General features: G+C 39.2%; 1 protein-coding gene across 1 annotated transcript in view; it reads right to left on the bottom strand.

The window, feature by feature from the left end:
• Nucleotides 1–7,839: 7,839 nt before the first annotated feature.
• LOC140559464 (uncharacterized) overlaps nucleotides 7,840–22,019 on the bottom strand; it is a 148,005-nt gene continuing 133,825 nt past the window's right edge. The window contains exon 5 of the mRNA XM_072682977.1: nucleotides 7,840–11,028. Within this exon, the coding sequence (XP_072539078.1) occupies nucleotides 10,812–11,028 (217 nt within the window). The 3' untranslated portion in view covers nucleotides 7,840–10,811. The remainder of the gene's footprint in view (nucleotides 11,029–22,019) is intronic.

The raw sequence follows: 22,019 nt of genomic DNA, 5'->3' as shown, positions 1-22,019 counted from the left end.
AGTGGCAGGGTTCGCAGGTGAGCCGGCCCATAAGCAGCAGAATACAGGCTTTTGTCACGACAAGTCAGCGTAGAGCAGCAAACTGTCAGCCCGTCTCAAAGGCCGCGGATGCTATGCATAATTCCTTTAACTCAAGGTCAGACGCATATCTCTATCATTGCAGTAATAGTGTAGAGTACGCCACCTCGTATACACAGCACCTCATACTGCCGAAGCGTAATTTATTTAATTAAGCCCACACTGAGAGTGGGTTTGTGGAAATGTGTTGTTGTTCTGCCATTTGCATATATCACTCTTTAATATGCCATGTTTGTCAAGAAAAAGGTCACTGAAGATGATCTTGCAGCCTCTTGAACAAGCATATTTGGATATAAGCATAAATATATAATGTATAGTACAGTAGGCAGTGCTTAGTGGTAATAAGAAGGATATAATGCAGTACTGTGGTGATGGTCAGCGCTGGGAACGGCACAGAAGAAACAAACTGTAGCTTTCTGCACCTAGTTTGGGGATAAAAGTGTGGTCTGTTCACTTTTAGTACATAAACAAAGAATTTATAACAAATAAAATTGTTTATGTACTTTAGTTATTTGAGACAACTTAAACTGGAGTGCTTAAAACTCTTTTACCTGTTTAAAATCCTTGTAATGCACAACCTCATTCATTGCAAGTCATTTATTGCTTTAATAAAATGCTGTCAACGAAAATCATTTGAATAAAATATACAAACTTTCAATAACCTTCAAAAATGTCAGTTCTTATGGTGAAGTGTTACATTTGCCTCATAAGTACTTGCTTGCCAAAGTGCCGCCATGTGATTTTAAGGGTTTTGTTTGCACCAAGATAAACAATGCTGTGCTTCCATTTTCCCACACTGGTACTCAGTCTGATATGGCCTCCTAGTGCACAATATGGGTCTTCAAATAGCGGCACTTGCATAGTATGTCAAATAAAGTGATTTAAGATCATACAGTTCCCTTCTAGACATACACGCACTATGTAGGGAGTAAGGAGTCATTTGACATTCAGTCTAGGTTTAATGTTAGATAGGCAGCTCTATTAAAAGAAAAAAAACTGACATTTGGAACTTGTAAGGCATTCACCTAATATATTCCTTCTTTTAATATTACAGTTTTACAGTGAGTCCTTTGATAAAAATACACCTGAAAACTAATACTGAGTATTAATAAGGGTGTAGTTTAGTCTGTTAGCAGTATGTAGTCTTGGCTGTCTGCTCAGTTTATCTCCTTAGTTCTAGTTGTTAAGAAAAGCTTTTAGCCTCAAAAACAAAACATCCACAACAAAGACAAAAAAATAATCAGCTGTCCATACACAGTCCATGACCAGCAAAATGTAATTTAGTTTAGTAACTTGGTATATTCATATTGTTTCTGTAAGGGGGTTGTACACTTTGTTGCTGTCCAAACTTACAACTTTACAAGAGAAAAAAAAACCTTCTAAACTTTCAATGGAAGTCAATGTAAAAAGATAACATTTCTATTGGTCCATTTATCATGAAATTTTGAGACAGCATAAAAGACAACTACATTTAAGCTATGTAAAAAGTGAAAAACCTCTTTTCAGTGTTAAATATAACACTTGCAGTGTTGTTAATACTGACACATTTCAACACAGATTAGCCAATCAGATTGTAGAACTAGCATTATCCATTTAACCCCTTAAACATCCTCTGGCTCACCAGTTGGCTGAAAGTGCTATTACAAACTTCTATTAGCAAAGAATAGCCTCACCAGTTTGTACAGAACTCCCTGTAGTTACTGAATAATACACATTGGTGTGTCATAAGCCTTTCTGCATAAAGAGGTTAATTAAAGATGTTTTATTATGTTAGATTTAAACATTACATTTGATATATCTTTTGACACTGAAAGTTCTTAAAATAAAAGTTAAATATAAGATTTAGCAATCATGAAAAATGACTGTAATAACTCTCAACTAGCAGCATTGTGTAAATCAAACCCAGATCTACTGCTGTACAGCTATAACAGACATTTCTACTGTAGAAAAACATGCTTTTTTATATCTCAGTGGACAAAAACTGTAGAATCAACATGCACAGTCATTCCCTTCCCTCCTTTTATGCTCTGTGATTGCATCTACTAGCACGTCATGTTCTTTAGCTGGAACTGGAGTTTGGCTATATATAGACAGAGCCTTGATTGACGTCATATTAATACCTATGGCTCTAATAGCCTGATGTAATTCCATGGACCAACCAGCAATTTAGACCACAGTTCTCTGAGAAATACGCTCACTGGGCAGTGTGGACTGAGGGTCCCTTCCATTTAACGTGATAAAAACTGTATATAACAATTTCAGATTTCTTAGAACCAAGGCAGCATTCGTACGTCAACAAAGGGGTAATGAACACAGCTGTCAGAGTAAACTGCTGTGCGCAAGTGTGCTCGTACAGAGAAATCTCAACACTAGCATGCTGTATAAGTCACTGCACACATCAATGAGCCAAGCCAGTACACATCTACATGTTTTCGTTATTTTGTTATTTCGTTATGTTGTTATTATAGCATACGCTATAAATTGAAAATGGCAAAATGAAATTGTACTTTATTTACTGTGTTTTTCAACCATGTAATCAAGCCATTGGTCTTTATAGCACACTTTTTGTAGGGGTATTCATATCATTTGCAAATGTTGTCTGGATTTAGTTAATCCATGCCCTCAGTTAGCAGCACAGTGTAGAGATCAAAACCCTCCCACTGCACTGGACATTTGGCATAGAGGTCTGCCCTGCCAAACCTGCTCTAATGCTTCAAAGCAATGTGTCGTTCCACCTGCAGCCAAAGCACAGCGTGCATGTTTACCTGGAGCACACCTGTAGAGGTAGCAGTTACCAATATTTCAGAGTTCAAATGAAGTCTGCGAACATCATCATAAACTGTTCTCTGAATACTGTGCCAAACGCCAGAACCTCTGGAAAATAGTCAGCTTTAAGTTTGGCCTGTTTCTCACCACAGAGCGGCTTTTGGCTGGATAGTTTTGTGTTGTAGATCTAAAACGAACTGACATGGACTTATGAATGTGTGGTCAGCAGTGGTCCTGTGGTCTGAAACTGACCTACGGTAAATGGTGAAGGAACCAAAAGGAGTATAGTCTGTAATTGTACACAAATTTGGTGAGGCTATAAGGTGGTAGGAGCTCTCAAAGTGAGTGGTCAAATTGTCTGTGATGGTGATGTGCTTACATTGTAATAACACCATGTAACGACATAGTAATGACTAACAAAAGCACAAACATAGTCAAATAAAATACACCAACATTGAATAAACTATTGGATTTATTACTAATGCAGTCATTTTGCCAAGTACTGCAACAGTAAAAACGTTTGTTGGCAGAAAGATGTTGTTGCCAAGCAACATAATAATCTAATATTATTAAGTCTATGATGACCGAAATGGATCCCTGTTTGTTTTTGGGGGCACTGCAATCTCCCACAAGACCCTTGTAAATTTTTTGTGACCACCGGGGATCAGAATATCAGTGAATGTATACCAAAGTCTGTTACCCACAGAGAAGCGTTACGTCACCGGTGACAGCGGAGTCATTGAGTCAATACAGGTCACTGTAGTTTTTCCCAAAAATGACTTTAGATTGAACAGTGGACGGAGTGAACTGGACCTAAGATTGATTTGGCTCTCAAATTCTATTTAATTATATTACATTTTAATCTGCATTAATGACCAGAATATATTTAATGTTATATTGTCTAGTGATATGTCAGATAAATACATAAATGTTGATTTATATATTACTACACTTGGTCTGGTGATTATACTCTTATCTTTTATAATGAACAAATGTGAAGTAAACCACTTGAGTTATAAGTTTGAGGTATAGAGTTTCACATTCACACATTTACCCTTACAAATGATAGCTATGTGCCCATTCAATTAATCATGTGATTTTACACATTATAGTTGTAATAATAGTTCAACCATATATCACTGTAATGACAGTTCAGCCTTTACATGTACAAAGGGTTCATGTCATCTTTTTAAAATGTTCGCATGAACACCAAATTCAGTTGGCGTGTGCAATCAGAATTTTAGAAAGAGATACATCAGTTTTAAAAGTATATATTATGTAATGTAAATGTTGTTGGGTTTTGTGTAGAACTAATATCATTGTCATGTAAAATAAAAACAAATGTAATAAACAATGTAATGTATAAATGCAAAATCTTCAATAAAGTTTTTTAGTCCAATGTAATGTAAAATGTATAAAAGTAATATCTAAATGTATACTTTTCAGTATGTATTCTAGTCCAATGTAATGTAAAATGTATAAGTGTAATATATAAATGTAAAATCTTCAATAAATATTTTAGTCCAATGTAATGTAAAATGTAAGTGTAAGTAATATCTAAATGTATACTTTTCAGTACGTATTCTAGTACAATGTACAGAGTGATTGACAGATGTGATCACACATAAGGCCATTATAACTGTGAGTATGGCCACCTTGGTTCAATTTTCTTTAAAGTTAATAGAGTTGAGTATGAATATGTGCATTTGAGTTCATGTCAGGTGGGTGTCATTAGGTTAGGCCCAAATAGAAGGAGAGCTGTGGGAGTGTTACCTTAAGCCACAATTGGCACGTCACAGTTCATCAGCTGACTCCACATCATCCCAAACCACTTTACAGGCAGCCATCAATTAATTCACTGCAACATAATTAGGTCACTCTACAATGTTGGTTAAACAACACGAACCAAAGGATTAAAAAGCATACTTTGGAAGGTGAAATAAAAATGTCTTTTTGCCTAGAAAAACAAGACTTAATGATTAATTACATTCATGGAATGGAGGGGGGAGTGTGTGTCTTTGTGTGTGTGTGTGAGGGGGTTGGGGGCAGAGAAAGGACAAAAACAAGAGCTGTTCTGTTTTTCGTGAGATTGTCATCTGTGGGTTAACAGCTAGTTATGATGTCCAGGCCAGTCTGAGCCAAAGCTGATTACTTATCTGACCTGCAGTTAAACGATGAGAGCATTTTTGTTACGTTTCCAGGAGGGAAAATGAGAGCCTGCACTCCATGTAAATTGAAAAGCACTTTAGCCACATGACCAGTCTACCTCATCAGTAATGGAGCGGAATGACAATGCAGGTCATGCAATGGAGAGGGCAGCCCCACAATTCTCATTAAATGCGCACCTACTTGAAGACAAACAAGCGAAATAATGCTTTCCCTTTTTTTTTTTTTTTTTTTTTTTTGAAATTGCAAACTGCTTTCCTGAATTGCCGGTTTTGTGTTTGGGCAAAGTTAGGGCCGTCCAAAGTGGAAAACAGATGTAAGAACAAATGACTGTACTTTTAGTTTTTTTGCTGATTTGGTTTACATCAGGAAAATGCAGCTTATTAGTGGGTAAGTAATAGAAGCTAATGAGTCCAATAAACTAAGCTGTACAAATTGAATGCCAAGTGTCTGGAATGCTATGAATTCTACACTATTATTATAGTTCATGTATTCATTTCCTTATGCCTTATTCCTCCAGCCAGTGTCACGGTGGGTGTGAAGTGGAATCATTGGGTGCAAGGTAGGAATACCCCCTGGACAAGGCACCAGTCTATTGCAGGCTACCACTTACATACATTCACTAAAACTCTCAAACCTAGAGGTAAATTAGTATAACCAATTCACCTTGTGTTGTGCGTTAGAGGTGGGAGGAAACCGTGAGTACCATGCAGCAAACCCATCAAACTCTGCTCACACAGTAACCACAGCGAAAACCCTAAGCACTTAGGGATGTGCAAAACACACACACACACACACACACACACACACACACACTGCAGTGCCATCTTGCTGCCCATAGTAGTAGTAGTAGTAGTAGTAATAATGATGATAATAATAATAACTGAGAGTATGCATGTGATGTCACAAGTGGTGAAAGACACCAACAATGGGAAAGAGCTGTTGTGTGACTGACTGCACATTCAGATTCAGCAGGAATTCAGAGCTATCGTTCTACAGACTGCTGAAAACTACAGAGAAGAAAAACTAATAGATTGTTGCAATTCACAGAAAGACCAGAATCCAGGCACCAAAACATCTGGGAGCTCACTGAGTGGTGAAATCCGGCTTTCAAAACAGGTGAGAAAAAAGCACTGCAGCGTGGTTCACTGTAGTTGCGAGTTTAGCAACATGCTAAGCCCCGTTGAAAAGAAAGCAAGCAAACCTGGATGAACCAGTCTACTCAAACACTATCACATCTAATCTTTGTGCTCTCAGAAACCTCTCAGAGAGGTTTTATCCTCTAAACATGTGTGATATGAGCTGGGAGGTTCCTGGCTACACATTGATGTACATGGAACACTGGTTCTTCGGTAATTTGGATAGATTGCTGTCCAGCTGCCTTTAACATCAGCAGATAATTGCTTGTTTCATTCCCATGAAGAACATGAAGAACATGAAGAAATATAATAATAATAATAATAATAATTTGTGCACAATATAGCAAGATCCTAACAAAGTTTGTTTTGTGTGTTAACATGACTAACATTTTAATTGAATTTTATACAGTATTTAATACAATGAACCATTACAGTGTCTAATTTGGGATGGAACAACATCTCAATATAAATTTAAAGTAGCTTTGTGCCCTGTTGTTGATTACAACTGTCTTTCATGTGTCCATGATTGGACATCTGAACTGTGACCAAATAAGAAAGGCATGAAATCTCATGCAGTTAGCTGCGCGCTGATACTGAAGACCAGACCAAATGCAGGATGGTGCAAATCTGTCCAAATGACCTTAACTCCACAGCTTCAAACACTTTCACCATGCTTAGGACTCTTTAGAGGGCTTCAGGCGAAGGCCTCATACGGCAGTCCGATCCCTTCTGCAAAGCTGAGGCTGCTGTAAGGGGTGCGTGACCTTTTCGGATGGCGTTAGTGCCAGTGTCGTGGCGACGAGCGCGGACGACAGCGGGACGGCCTGGCAGAAGGGGGTGAGGGGGGTGCTCCTGCTGCAGTCTGCTTTGCCATGTGGAGGCCCAGATGTAGCAGGCGGAGTAATCCATGCTCACACACTCATGAAAGTGCCCATCTGGCCCTGCGTGCATGCGCTAAGCCCAGAAAACACACACTTCCACACACAGACTCACTGGAGACTCCGCACTCTATAGCGGCCGCTGCTGCTGCTGCTGCTGTTTTTCATTGTGCCGCTAACCGACCCCGGCAACAGCTCTGTGCTCTGTCTCAATGCTAAGGCTGCCTGCAGTGGAGTGGCCAATTGGCACATGATACACACACACACACAAATATACACACACACACACGTGCACACACACCATGGGAAAGATAATAAGCCACAGTGCAGGATATCATAGAGGCCTGGCTCAGGAGGAAGCCCATTGAGACAGGAAGTACCATAGAGATACTAAATAAAAAGGATCCATTTATACTGAGAGCATGCAGATAAAGTCGAGGGCTCGTCGACTGCCCTCAGGCTGCTCTCTCTGCCCTCTTATCGCCGTGGCGAGGTATGGTATTACATGACCTCGCAATGAAAGAAGCACAAAGAAATACATGCCCGCGACTGCAGCCAGTTTTTTTTTTTTTTTTTTTAGCTGCGTGCTAATTAACCGACTGACTTAGCTTAGCAATTCATAAACATCTTCATGCATTATTATCGTATTATTATTTATTATTAGTTATTATTGTGTCCTGCTGATGGCAAATGGTTTTACTTCATTTTGTTTATGACAACAGCACAGGAACATGTTCCAGCTGCTCTGAGAAAGCAAAAAAAAAAAAAAAAAAAAAAAAAAAAAGCAAAAAAACCCCCAAAAAACCCTGTAATAAAAAAAAATGACACTTTATTTCACAATACCACACTCGAATGAAAGTGGTGTCACAAGCTAATACTGCGCAAGAAACACAAAAGTGAAAACATATGAGCTGCTTACGGCATATTTGGTATTATCTTGCCAATAGCAGGACATGAAATTTCCATTACTGTCACTGCCTTTATTAATGCTGGCTTTTTAAAGCTGGTTTAAAATAAAAAGCAAAAAAAAAAAACAAAAAACAAAAAAAACAAAACAGCAAACGGTATACTGTTATACTGCAAACATACACTCTGAAAGGTAAAAAGTATAGGTGCTACAAAAGGTTCTTAACCACTAATGGCATTTCCTCGATTTCTCTGTAACTTCCTAAATTCCTCTTCATATTGTCACTTCTATATCAAATAACACCCACATGCTTAATATCAAAATGCCCAGAACAATCTCTCAAAGCTCTTTGAGCTCTCTTTGTAATGAGACCCCATGTGATCTGTGTGAAGAGCAAATCTGGCCCTAAACCGAACACAATTTAAGTCAGATTTTAGATATTCTTCTTATTTCCTGCAAAAACATGCCTTTACCCATGTGGACAAATTGTTGTGTTGCTTGAAATAGGTTTACCAGAGTCTTAGCTTCACAAAAGCAGTGGCATATATTGAATAAAATAGTATATAAACACAGAAAGTGTCCATTGGTCAGTTTCACACAAAACCTAGAAAACCCAGTTAGACACAACAAGAGGCAGAGACCAGTCTCTCGACCCGTCTTTATAGCCTAGAAGCTCCGATTGTTATTCCAGAGTCATGTACGAACTGGCAATGAAATGCAATGGAACGGGCAGGCGTGTCTCTGTGCAGTATTATTGCAAAGAATATTAATGAAAAACATCAAGAAATATTGAATTTGACACACTGGTGTGTTTGTAGACTCCACAGGGTTAAGTGACACCATAGAAAAGCCACGTTTAGCTCAATAAAGAACTTTGCTCGAATGCTTGTAAGAGAGATTTTTGAGTGTGAAGAACCTTTATATTAAGTGATCATCACCTTCACTTTTAAGGGTGTACTGCACACCATTTTAGTAGTTTTAGCAATAGCTGAGGACAGTAATGAGACAGCCTGCAAAATATGTGCCAAAATAACACTGCTTTATGAGGAACCTTTGACTCAATACACTATATGGCAAAACGCTTGAGGCCACCAGTTTATCCAGTGCTTTTTTCAAAATTAGGTTCCTTATAACTCAGCTTTAAGAATGTCAGTAAGGTCAGAATCTAGAACCGATGCTGAGTGAACAGCTCTGGATCACAAACTCCACTCTAACTCATCCCAAAGGTATTGGATGGAGCCAACATAGTTTCACTGCTCCACCAAAAAGATAGGTCACGTTTAGGTTGGAATAAAGTAGACTAAGCCGAGGGTTAGGTTTAAGTGTAGTTGTATGTAATAAAATGTAGCTGGTTGGCTTTGTAACATTCTCTGATCAGATCGTTTGATTTCTGCATCAGTATTTCGTGCATATGTATGAGGGTCAATCTTTATCTAGTACACATTATACAGATCCTGAACTCACATATGTACAAATTCCTCTGGAGACCAGGTTGGCTCTACAACCCAAATCTGGGGGTGTTCTATCCCTCTAGCTGATGCTTGACCTTCTCCAGAAAGTCCAATTCTATTGTCAACACTTTTCTGTCAAGCGACCCTTCTCTTCCACCAAAGCTGTCAATGTCCAGGACTCCATTTCCCACAATTCCCATAAACTTCCATCCTCGATGTCACCCGAAAGCTAACCTGTGTCACCTGTGTTTTGTTTAGTCATACAAGTACTCTGTATATTGTATTGCAAAGTATTGCTATTTGTCTATATTTATATAACAAGAACGTGTCCTGTATGGTCTGTTTTTGACTTGTTTCTTGTCTCATATTGTGAATTCAGCTCTTCACAGTTTCCTCCTGGTCTGGTTTACTCAGTACACTACAGAACAAATTTAGTGTCTTTTTGGCAAATTAGCATAAGTCATTTTTAAGTAAACTAGACTTAGACTTAATATAAACAGAACAAGAATCCCTGTCTTCTGATAATTCAAGAAGTTCAGTTTGCTCGCAAAATTATTGCATCAATTTTACTAAAATAATTAAGTACTTTTTTGAATAACCCTTCAACCATTAAACTTATTTTTCCTTATTTTACATCTATAAGTGAATGGCTTGTTACTCCAAATTTCAAATTTTTTTATTATTTTAATGCATTTAAATACTTTTAGTAGTATTTGAGCCAGTTCACCTTAAGGCAACTGAATTATTAAGTATTAAGAAAGAGTGACCACAAACCTTTGGGCATACAGTATAGTGTAAATCAAAAGTTCCATGAGAAAAGTGGCATAAACAAAAAAGCTCATTTTAATACTAAACTTTGCAAAATAACAAACAGTTTAAAAGTGACATGTGCACTGAGCAATGTAACATAGTGTTTAAATGGAACCATACATACAGCATGGTCACTGTAGAAAACCTTAATAACTCTCCTTAATGATGACTACAAGAGAGGGAAAAACAGGTAAGTGACTGTAAGTTGATGTAATGAGATTTTCTCTATAATGAGATTTTGCTATAATGAGAAGTTCCAGGTATACACAATGTAAAGGTCAGCTGGTAGCAGCTGTGTAAAAAAAAAGAAATCTGATATTACAGTGACAGTATAACAGGTAAGAAGGAACTCTTCATACCAGTGGTTCTCGATTACCTCAATTTTTTTGTTCTTATCAGTGACTCAACCAATCAAGCAATACAATAGGTGGCTGAATCAGTGTTTCTAATTGGAACCATATTAGCCTCGCTTAATCCAGGTCAAGTGCAGCAAGACGATAGATGGCAAATGTTTTATCTCGCACTGCTGCTTGGGCTGGGCCGGGTTTGGACCCGCTGACTCTTGGCCAGGCCAGACAGCAGGGGAGCGCTTCACAGCGTCCAGAAGTTAAATGAGTCACTGCGAGCCAATCTGCTTTTCCTTCCCCACTGCAGGGCTGTTCCTCCAAGGCCATAGGGAGCTACGTTGGCCACCACCCTCTCCTGCCTCTGCCTGCAGGCCATGATCTTTGATCCCTACGGCCTCCTGCTCTTCCTCTAGGCTCCGGGGCTGCAGACTGAAGGAGGTCTGCTCCGCCTGCCGGTAACGGCCATTCACGTAGCAGAACAAACACCTGTAGAGAAGAAAAAAGGGGTCGCACATTACTTTAAATGCCATTGATAGGTTATTATTATGTTTGTAATAAGCAACTCTTTTTTTATTCAAGCTTGACCACAGCAAATGACCACTCCAATGGAGAGGGGGGTAAAAAAAGCTAATATTGCAGTTTTTCCTTAAAGAAAAAGACAGAAAATGTCTATAATTGACCAAAACGCAACTGTGACAGACTAGGTTCTATAAAATAAATCGTTGTGAAGGGTCAAACAAGCTTTTGTTGGACCTTCAGTGATGATGAGATACTGGCCAATAGTGGAAAACCTTCTTTGGTTTGCCAGTGTTCCAACTCTGGCTGGAAGGAAGCGCAAACCTCACAGATAATTAATAAACTGTTATAGCACATAAATAGGCAGCATACTGCTCCCTTTTGGTCATTGTAAGCATTAGTAGCCATTAAGAAATGGTCATAGACCAAGAAACAATAAAGTCTGTGATTTTGTCAGATATAACTGCTTATTGATGATTTGTAAGATGTATATGACAATGAATGCACTAAATAGTAAATAAGACTTATATGATTGGCTGAGAGGCATTCTGATGTCCTGTACTCAGAACAAATCACTGTAAATATCAGTCCGCCTTATTTGCCTGTAACCTAGCAATGACCACAGGATCCCCAGTGATGACACACAGCCCGATGCTAGCCAGCTCATGTAACAGGACTGGCAGTTTCTCCTTGTGCAGTGGAGTTAGCAGTTTGGTTAGCCAAAGTTTCAAATGCTTCCTCAGAGACATTTAATAATTCAGAGGAAGCATGTGCTTTACTTCACCCTCCCAGTACGAGTGGCCTTGTGTGATTAGAGGAGTCCTAACTACTAGGAGGGTGATTGGGGTGAAATTTTTTGATGCATGCCCTGCTCTTTTTTTTTTCCTTAAATAAATTCAGCAAAAATGGATGAGGAGAATGAAGTCCATGAAATAGAAAACAGAGAGCTGTGTGTCATGGTTGGTGATTGGTGTGGTGCAACAGATAACACCACTACCTGCCACTGAGTTACAACACCCTGTGGGAGACCAGGGTTCAATTCCCAGTCTGGGTGACTATGTTGCGCTACACCAATGAGAGTCCTTGGGCCAGACTCCTAACACTACATTGGCCCACCTCTGTGATACGAGTAATCTTGTAAGTCGCTCTGGATAAAAGCATCTGCTAAATGCCTTAAATTTAAATGTCATTATAAGTCTTGAGAAATTGATACTGGAGAGGACAACAGTAAAATGTCCTTAATGTACACTCTTACACTTTTAAAAATGGGTTCTTCAGCAGTTCTCTAGTAAAGGCAAAGTTTTATAAAGACCCATTACAACTCAAACGTTTGAATGCTTGAATAGTAATTTGGCTGGTGAAATGTTTTTTGAGAAACAAGAAAAACCTCATGTAGGTGGTTGTATATGGCACATATACATTTACATTTATGGCATTTAGCTGACGCTCTTATCCAGAGCGACTTACATGGTTACTCATATTACAGAGGTGGGCCAATGGAGTGTTAGGAGTCTTGCCCAAGGACTCTTATTGGTGTAGCGCAGCATAGTCACCCAGACCGGGAATCAAACCCCTCCAAAGCCCTCCATACAATGTAGGTGTACAGTCACAGGCTATAGTTCATCATTTGCTGCACATTCACCACTGGTCAGTTTCTGACCATTGGACAGCTGTTGGTAAGTTATTATTCGTGTTGTGGGCCATTCTCAAGACAGTGGTGTCACTGACATGGTCTCAGCATGGCAGTACAAGTGGCCGTAGTAAGAGTGTGTAAGGCACAGCAGTGTTTCTAGACTGGAAACCGACCATCAGTGAAGGTCTAGGCACTATAAAATGAACAGAATGTACAACACACTTACAAGGGACCTAAACAGCATTATGGGATTAAACAAGTGTACTTGAATGAAAGTGAATATTTACATTTGGACTAGCTGATCTCTGCTGCTGTCGCCAGTCATCGCTATACTGAGAACATGGAAGTCAACCTGCTCGTCTTTGTATGTGTGCCATGAAAGAGCATGTTACGTGGATGACGAGCATGTAAAAGCGATGTTTTAATTACCCATGCGTAATCTCTTCTTTACCTATTTACCTCCCCTGGGAGGCGTGAGGAAAGCTCTAGGGATCCATTAATATGTGACAGAAGCTCCATATAGCTGTATCCTTGCTCGTATCGCTGCCTCAAACGCACTGCAAAGCATTTGATCCAGCTCAGCGGCCTGATCCAAGAGAGCTTCGCAAAATGAGCTGTTTTGAAACATTACCCAAATTGTCACCCAGACACTTTTAATTGGATTAAACAATTAAGAAAACAGGTCAGAAGGTGTTTGTGATAATAAGAAAGGCAGCAAAAATTATCAAGAATCTGAGGTGAGGTGTTCATCCATGAGGTGATGATATTAAAGTGTCAATTTCAGTGAATTTTGATCAAGGCGCTTCTTGAACAAAAAGGCAAACACCTGACAAAATGCTGAAAAAATGTGGAACTACACAATGGAAATTCACAAATGACTTATATTGTTAGTTGCCAATGCAACCAGCACATCTGTTGCCAAAAGTATGGAAACTGAGATATGACTGTGTTGATGGAATGTATATATGAAAATTAATTACATATCTTATTTTTTTCATTTTTTAACCAGATTTTCTCCCCAATTTTAGATAGCCAATTACCCAATCCACTCATTAGTACTCTTCTCTTATAACATGTAATGCTCCCAACACTGGGAGGATTAGGACTGACACATGCCTCCTCTGACAAATGCGCAACCAGCCACCACCTCTTTTTAAACTGACGCTGACCGAGACTGAGTCACCGGGCAGCCAACGTGCTCTGAGGAAAGCACCAGGTACCTAGCTCTGATGCATCGTCTAGCAAATGCCCGCGTTGGCCAGCATCACACTGAAGTGATATGGGGAGAGAGAGAGACATCTACCCAACTGGAGAGAGCAAAGTCAATTGTGCTCCCTCAGGCTCTGGCTGCTGATGGCAAGCAGCATCTGTTTATCTTTTTTTTTATTGTATAACTGTTGTTTTTTTTTACCATATCACAAGCTTTTAATTAAAAGCTAATAGCAGTGCTATAAACACATCATTGTCAAAATGAATGTAATAAGTAATTAATTAATAAGGTAATAAGAACTGTATAAAAAGTGTTGTGTGTGTGTTTTTTTCCCAAATGACTCATATTGTTAGTTGCCGATGCAACCAGCACATCTATTGCCAAAAGTATGGAAACTGAGATATAATTGTGTTGATGAAATGTATATATGAAAATTAATTAAATATCTTTTCATTTTCATCACAAGCTTTTAATTAAAAGCTAATAGCAGTGCTATTAAAACATCATTCAAAATGAAGGTAATAAGTAATTTATTCATTAATAAGGTAATAAGAACTGTATAAAAAGGAATTTGTGTGTGTGTGTTTTTTCCCCGTGTTAATTGAACTTGGTTTAATGCCGGGTTCAGGTCATTCATGGACTTGTCATGTCATCAGTTATCACGACACAAGTCACCTTGGATCCTCACAGCGTTTGAGTGGCCGCAGATACTTGGGGACCATTCAGCGACAGAGAAAGAGAGAGAGTCGCTAGCAGATTCATTTCAACAGTCACTCGCTCTGGCAATCAAGAGCCTCTCCATCTGAAGAGCCGGACCACTACAGGTTGCCAAGCAACCTCAAAGAAGGATGTCAAGATTGAGGGGTGTCATTTGGAGGAGATCACTCCTAGGTTACAGTTCAATCCAAACGCTTTGATAAAGCGCTCGCCTCCGCAGGGACTTTGTACCTCCTACTCACACAGGCGAAGAGAAAACGGAGACACCTTATTGAACAATGAGCGTGTTAGGCCCGCCCTACTCCGCTGGATGTACTTGATTATATGGCCACCTTGGCTGGGAGCAATCAAACGTCACTTTATCAAGTACGGGCTGGCAGAAATGCTCTGATAGACACTGTATTAGCAGCCAGCACTCAAGAAGGTCGAGGGCCTCACTGCTTTTTGATGGTCTTTGACCTTGTGGTTTTGAAAACAATCTTCTTGCATGCCACTGGAATGCACTTCTCAAGTCAAGGCCCATGAGGAGCCTCGCAAATGGAGACTCGCCAGGCACATTTCAACACAATGCACAGACAGCAGCCTATAATTGCTGGACATAAACACGCCCTGCTAATATCAAAACAGGGAAGGTAAGGCTGCGTGCAGTTCGAGTTAAAAAGCAGATATTTGTTCTTCAAAAAGTGGATATCAAAAAGATCTGAACTTTAATTGTTTCTCACATTTCCGTTCAGAAGTGTTCGGCAAACTTTGCAGCCAATAAATAACAGGAATCACAGAGCAAATCAAGCATTTGCTCTGAAGTTATTTTCAAACCCTGTTATTTGCAGCTATCAGGCTGGATCACACAGTCCCATAATGCAGGTCTACGGGGACAAAGCACAACTCCATTCTCACCGAATTGAAAAACACATTTCTTGTTCTTAACGGTAACTAAGCTGTCAACAGATAAGGAAGTTCACAGTATCGCCTCCCTGGTAATCCATCTCGCGATCGCTCCCCTTGTATTTTCTTTCCAAACTGCTTGGAAATATGGTTTGAGGCCTTCGCCCAAATGTCACTCCAAATGCTTCCTCCAAATGCTCCTACAACGAAAGATCCGGAAGAAAAGAAGGCTAGAGCGGACACAAGGAACAGTACATGGAGCCACGACACTGCCTTTTCTCTCCGTTCCAAGCCAAATTAGCAGTGTGCTGTTCACAGGATATTAGTAATGTTCAAACTTTCAAGGTGAACCTTTTCTTGGGTTTTTGGTTTCCCGATTGGACCCCACTGTCATGATCTAAATATGTGTTGATCTGTGATGGTTTGTTGGCTCACATTGTGAGGATTAATGAGGTCCAGTGTGACACTGCATCTGGTAATGCTTCAGTATATGATTCATGCATTCCTAGTGTCAGAAGAAAATGTATAGGGCAGCATCGTTTCAGATTACGATGATGAAGACTTGCTGCTAGACACAACACTCTTCTGGGTCTACACTTTTAAAAATATAGGGCTTTTTGGAAAAGTGCTATAACTAAAGTCTATAGCTGCCATAGTTCATCTTAAAAATAAAGGTTTCTAATTGATTCTTAACCTTTAACCTTTCATTGGTATAGAATATTTATCATTATCAGAATATTAATCATTATGAATTATTCCATAGTAACTACTATTAAATGATTCAGTAACTACTACAAATGGTTCAGGAACCACTATAAGTTATTCAGTACCTACTATTAATTACTCAGAAATCATGATGAATTATTATGAATTATTCAGTACCTACTACTGATTACTCAAAAATAATTATGAATTATTCAGTACCTACTATTGATTACTCAGATATTACTATGAATTATTCAGTACCTACTATTGATTACTCAGAAATCATTATGAATTATTTAGTACCTACTATTGATTACTCAGAAATCATCATGAATTATTTAGTACCTACTATTGATTACTCAAAAATCATCATGAATTATTTAGTACCTACTATTGATTACTCAGAAATCATTATGAATTATTCAGTACCTACAATTGATTACTCAGAAATCATTATGAATGATTATGAATTAATCAGTACCTATTATTGTTTACTTAGAAATCATGATGACTTATTATTAATTATTCAGAACCTACTATGGATTACTCAGAAATCATTATGAATTATTCAGTACCTACTATAGATTACTCAGAAATCATTATGAATTATTCAGTTCCTACTATTGATTACTCAGAAATCATTATGAATTATTCAGTACCTACTTTTGAGTACTTTGTATACTCTACAGTCTGTCAGAGCTATAATAGAGTATTATAAAATAAATAAACATGTTAATGAACAGTGTCGATGTTCAGTGTTTGTTCACTATTCCAAAGAACACTGTTCCATTGCTCCACAGCTCAATTGGTGCCAATAGGTTCATGTTTGTCTGCTCTAGGGAGTAAAGTAGCATAAAGTAGCTAAATGCATTCATTAGAAATGCTGTCCACAAACATTTGGACATATAGTGTATTGAAGTGTGTATTGTGTATTGACTCTCACGAAAGGGTCCTCTGAGTTGTAGGGCATAAAGCAAAATACTAAGATGACACCACACACACACACACAAGCATGCACACTCCACACCAACCCCTTCCCAATGCTTCATTTATCCCCCTCCCCCACCCCATAATGCTCACCACCTTATCTGTCAATGCTGCTTAAATAATGTAATTAATGACTTAATTAACATTTCCATAATCTATTTTAATAAATCTCAGGCGGCATAATGAGAGATTCCAGGCTCCAGGCGATGGCGTATGAGAATGTGCACTGCCATGCTGTTCGGGGGGTGGGTGGGGGGGGAGCGGCCTCTTCTCTATGGGTCTGGACACACCGTGTCAGTGTAAGGGAGGGTTAGGCGGGTGATGGCACTTTGGAAGGGAGCTAGACCCTGACAAATGTCATGTGACTTGCTGGCTATGCACAATGAAAGACCTGTGGCAGTTTTCTGTCCGCCCTCGTCAGTGGACAAGACGTCACTCGCTCTGCGCCTTTCAGTTTCTGGGTATGTACCACGTCAAGTCTCCAGCACTGCTTGATAATGGTATATGAGTTTGAGCAAACAGTGAAGGATACACAGGCCGAGCAAGCCATTGTGAGGGAAACATCCAGACTCAAATCTTTCTGACACATATAGAGAGGAAAAAACAAGCAGTCAACAACCATCTTACATAAGGGAGGTCACAACACAACAGATCCGCAGTGACTGCACTAGGAAATAAATGCTGTGTGCACAAGGTTCACTGTCAGATCAAATCCAGTTCAGGCCTAATTGAGTTTTAATGGTCATAAACAAAAAAATTCATTGTTGGGAATAATAAATATTTCAAAATGCAAAGCCAACTTGTAACCTCCAGGCTTATTATTTATGGTATTAGCTCTAATGCCTTTTATTTTAAAAGTGCTATGAATTATTTGCTGAATAATATTACTAAGATAGAAGTTATACCATTGATGTAGGGATAAAATATTAGGTTTAATGAGTTCAATGTTTGTTGGGAGCATAAGAGCCAATGAGATAAAACAATATACAGCTTTTCAAACATATGTTTGAATATCTCTTTTAAATTACATGTTTTGTTAAATTTCTTTCAAAACATTTGCTTGTGTGTGAAGTTGCAAACCCTCTAAAGGAAACAAACTTAGATATTAAATTTTCCACACATTTCGAAGCATAAATTTAATGTGATAAGTGAATATGATAAATCAATTAAAGTAACAGTTATAAAAGTAATTAGTGAATGTGTGTTAGGGTGATCTTTTTTTCTTAACTCATTTCTGAAAACATGTAATTTGACCAAAGTTAATTTTATAAGATTATGCTATATTTTGTTCCCTGACTAAGGATTCGCAGGTAGCCTAGCAGTAAGGAGGTCACGAGTTCAAATACCAGAAGTGACGACGTGTTCTTGATTGTGCCCTTGGGAAAGGGCCTGGCTAGTGATAGTATGCTGATCCCAGATTGGACATAGTTAAGTACAAAAATGTAGACCCCTGCCAACCTTTGGAAAATGTATTTTGCACACGTATCAATAAAGAATTGTACAATTTCAAAGAAAGTATAAAAAAATATTCAAACTATCCACATCATCAGAGCCTACACTGACCCCTTACAGGCGTTATCTCTGATTGCCTTATAGATCACAGCCTTTATTTATTTACTGGCCTCAGGGATTGAGGCTAGGGTCCACTTTGGGGACCTTAACCTGGCAGGCCACAGTAGTACTACTAATGCATTCTTACCAATCGCTGCAATAAGCCCAAGCCCAGTGCAGTTTGCTAATGCTTTAACTATTCAACAAGGATACACCTTATAGTTTTTTTTTTTTTTTTTGTAGGTGTACTCTAAAAGCAGCGATCTTTAGCCCTGCAGCAGCCTACATCCGGCTCCCAGCCAGGACAACAGCTTCAAACAGCCTTTGTTATGCAGTGATGACAAGCAACTCTAGTGATGCTAAATTGAAGACTAGGAAATAACCGTTAGACACGTTTAGAGAAACAATATGTAGCATTTTTACTTTTCATTTACAGCTTCAAAATCATTATGATGCTTTATTGACTTGTAATAGGAAGAATAGCACCTCTAACATTGCTACTCTGGGCTTGTAACTCTGGTCATATTTGTGTAAAAACCTGTAAAATTACTATACCAATTCTCACATAAAGCTGCTTTAATACACTCAAAGCTAAGTTGTTCTACACTGGAAAAAAAAAGGTTAAACCCTGATTCAGAAGACTGTTAAGTAATAAAGATTTGACAACATGGCAGAATTTCGACAGGAAGTTGTTTTTACAGAAAAAGGCCTGTAATTTGAGTGACTTTAGGCAGCAATTGCAAGGCCATATTTTAAATCTCTCCCTGCCTGGAGACAAAAGGCTCCCATCACTGGCACTTTACTGCATTTTCCTCAATTAATAACCCACCATGATAAATAAATAGGCAGCTTCGTGTTCTGAAAGGAGCTGAACACAATAACAACGTGGAAAGGTCAGGAGGCATGCGGGGAGGAGGCTGTTTTTGTGTTTTCCTAAATGCTTGTCTGCGAGCGCTTTTCCAAAGGTTAAGATGTCATAAGCTCAGAAGGATGCTGAGTTGAGGAGGTGTGTGTGTGGGGGTGTGGGGATGTGTATCTGTGTGTGTTTCACCGTGACTGAGACACACACTGACAGTCTGCAGCAGGGCACTGGTACATGGCTGGCAGCATGGGCACCAAGGGGCAAAACACACAAACACACACACGAACACATAATGCTTGTAAGTTGTAAGTGCTTGTAAGAGACAAGGAGAAAGGAGAGAGACAGAGCGCGAGAGAGAGAGACTGGCTGAGGAATAGTAGGTGGATCTAGATACTGGAGAGACTGAGAGAGAAGAAGCATGAATGACTCTGAGGGGGAGAGGGGGTGCCACGACTTAAGAGAGACAGTTCCTTACACCACAACAAAAGCCTCTGTGAACACTACCATATTAGCCTAGAGACTGTATGACCCAGGTCTGACCCAGACCCTCCCTCAGGTCCCATACCCTTACCGCTTCACTGATAATTGCCCACTGATTGCCCCCTGATTAACTTTGTGGTCTTTCCAACATATTTGCACCAATCAAGTCATATCAACTGAGCATCATGAACATCCATGGCCAGGGGTACTGGAGTTAGATACAGAGGAAGAACCAAGAAGAGCTCAGCAAGTGTTGTGCCGTGAATGATGATCACGGCTCACAGTTTACAGTGATGTCGCAACAATCCCCAAGATAACAGAAGCAAGGCCTACACGGTTCACATAGAACATGAAGAGGATAGGACACATATTAGCTTTCACAGATGAATGTAATAACTCCCTTGCAATAAGCAATCCCTGAATAAAGGATTTACATGTGCAACTATTGCTCGTCCTAATTTACATTAAGAGCATGTGATGTTTGGTGTATACGCAATGGACCATCTTTAACAAAGCACTTGGATGTTTATTCGTAGTTGATACTGAGTCTGAATACCAACGCAATAACAAAGGGTTTATTTAGAAACTGAACCATTTGGATGCTTGGATGTTTTTTTTTTCTGATTAAAGAGTTCATCGCCTTGGTGGACGACTTTTTGTAGATGGTAAACCTTTTGTGCAATTGTAGTGAGTAGGAAAGCATCTCAGAGCACACAACACATTGACCCTTAAGGCTACAAGATGGGCTACAACAGCAATTGACCATGTCAGGCTTCAGCTAAGAACAGAAAGCTGAAGCTGCAATAGATACAAGCTCACAAAAACTGGACTAGAAAATTGTAGTCTGGTCTGGTGAGTCCATGAACCCAATCTTACCTGTATCAACAGTCCATGATAAATGAAGACGGTAAAAAGAAGGAGCTCATCTGTGTATGCTAGTAGGATGTGCAGCCAGACCAGATACCAGTATACGCTGGTGTGTCCTTCACAGACCAAGATACAGTCTCCACCATGTTTTGTATTGGAAATATAAACACCCCGGATGTTGCGGCTCAGCCCGGTTTGTAAGCATTCCATCCCGAACTGTGCCCATGTGGAAAAGCCACTGAAATGGTTTACCTCAATGCTCAGAACCGTTCAGCTGTGCAGTGGAAAGGAGGCCAGTGGGTTCAGTGTTCTTTAGTGGCCTTCCCTGTCACCACTCGATTCAACATTTGGGATGTGGTAGAACAGAATATTTGTAGCAATGTACTTCTGAAAATAGGCAGAAACTGCATGACGCAATCATGTCAGCATGGACTAGAATCTCAATGTAATGTTTACAAAAGCTTGAATCCATCAAAATCTGGAATCCATCAAAATCTGGAATCCATGCAGTAAAGAACTGAAGCTGTTTTAAAAGCAAGAAGGAATAAGGAAGGCCCCACCTTCTATTTATATAGTGTTTCTAATGACGCTCTAGTCAGTGTATATTGTTTTTCTGTTGCTGGTGTAGTTGTCTACAGAGTTCACTATAAACTATGAGTTGATTATGGAAAATTAGAGTGTCCTCAAAATCAAGGAAGACCGTACTTGCTAAAGGGGCAAAAAAATACATGATTTTGAGGACACTCTAAAGTGGGATCAGTGGAATTTGCCGTGGCTGGTTCATGGTTGGTACCATTCCACCAGTGAGACCAAAAGTTGTAGAACGTTCAACACTGAATGTGGTGAAATGATTAGCTTTAATTCAACTAGTGACTGCTTTTCTACATTTTATCCATTACCTGCTCGCAAAACATCGTATACAGTTACAGTTTACAGTAAAGGTTGCAATCAACTGGGTTCACAGACAGATCAATTGTCTCTACATTTCAAGACATCATGACATTGTGGGGTTTTGTTTAATCATTTTAACCCTTTAGCAAGTAGAGTCCATGTTCCATGGTTGG

The sequence above is a fragment of the Salminus brasiliensis genome, chromosome 7 (genome assembly GCF_030463535.1).
Source record: "Salminus brasiliensis chromosome 7, fSalBra1.hap2, whole genome shotgun sequence".
Lineage (NCBI taxonomy): Eukaryota > Metazoa > Chordata > Actinopteri > Characiformes > Bryconidae > Salminus > Salminus brasiliensis.
This window is presented reverse-complemented; position numbering and strand designations above follow the sequence as displayed.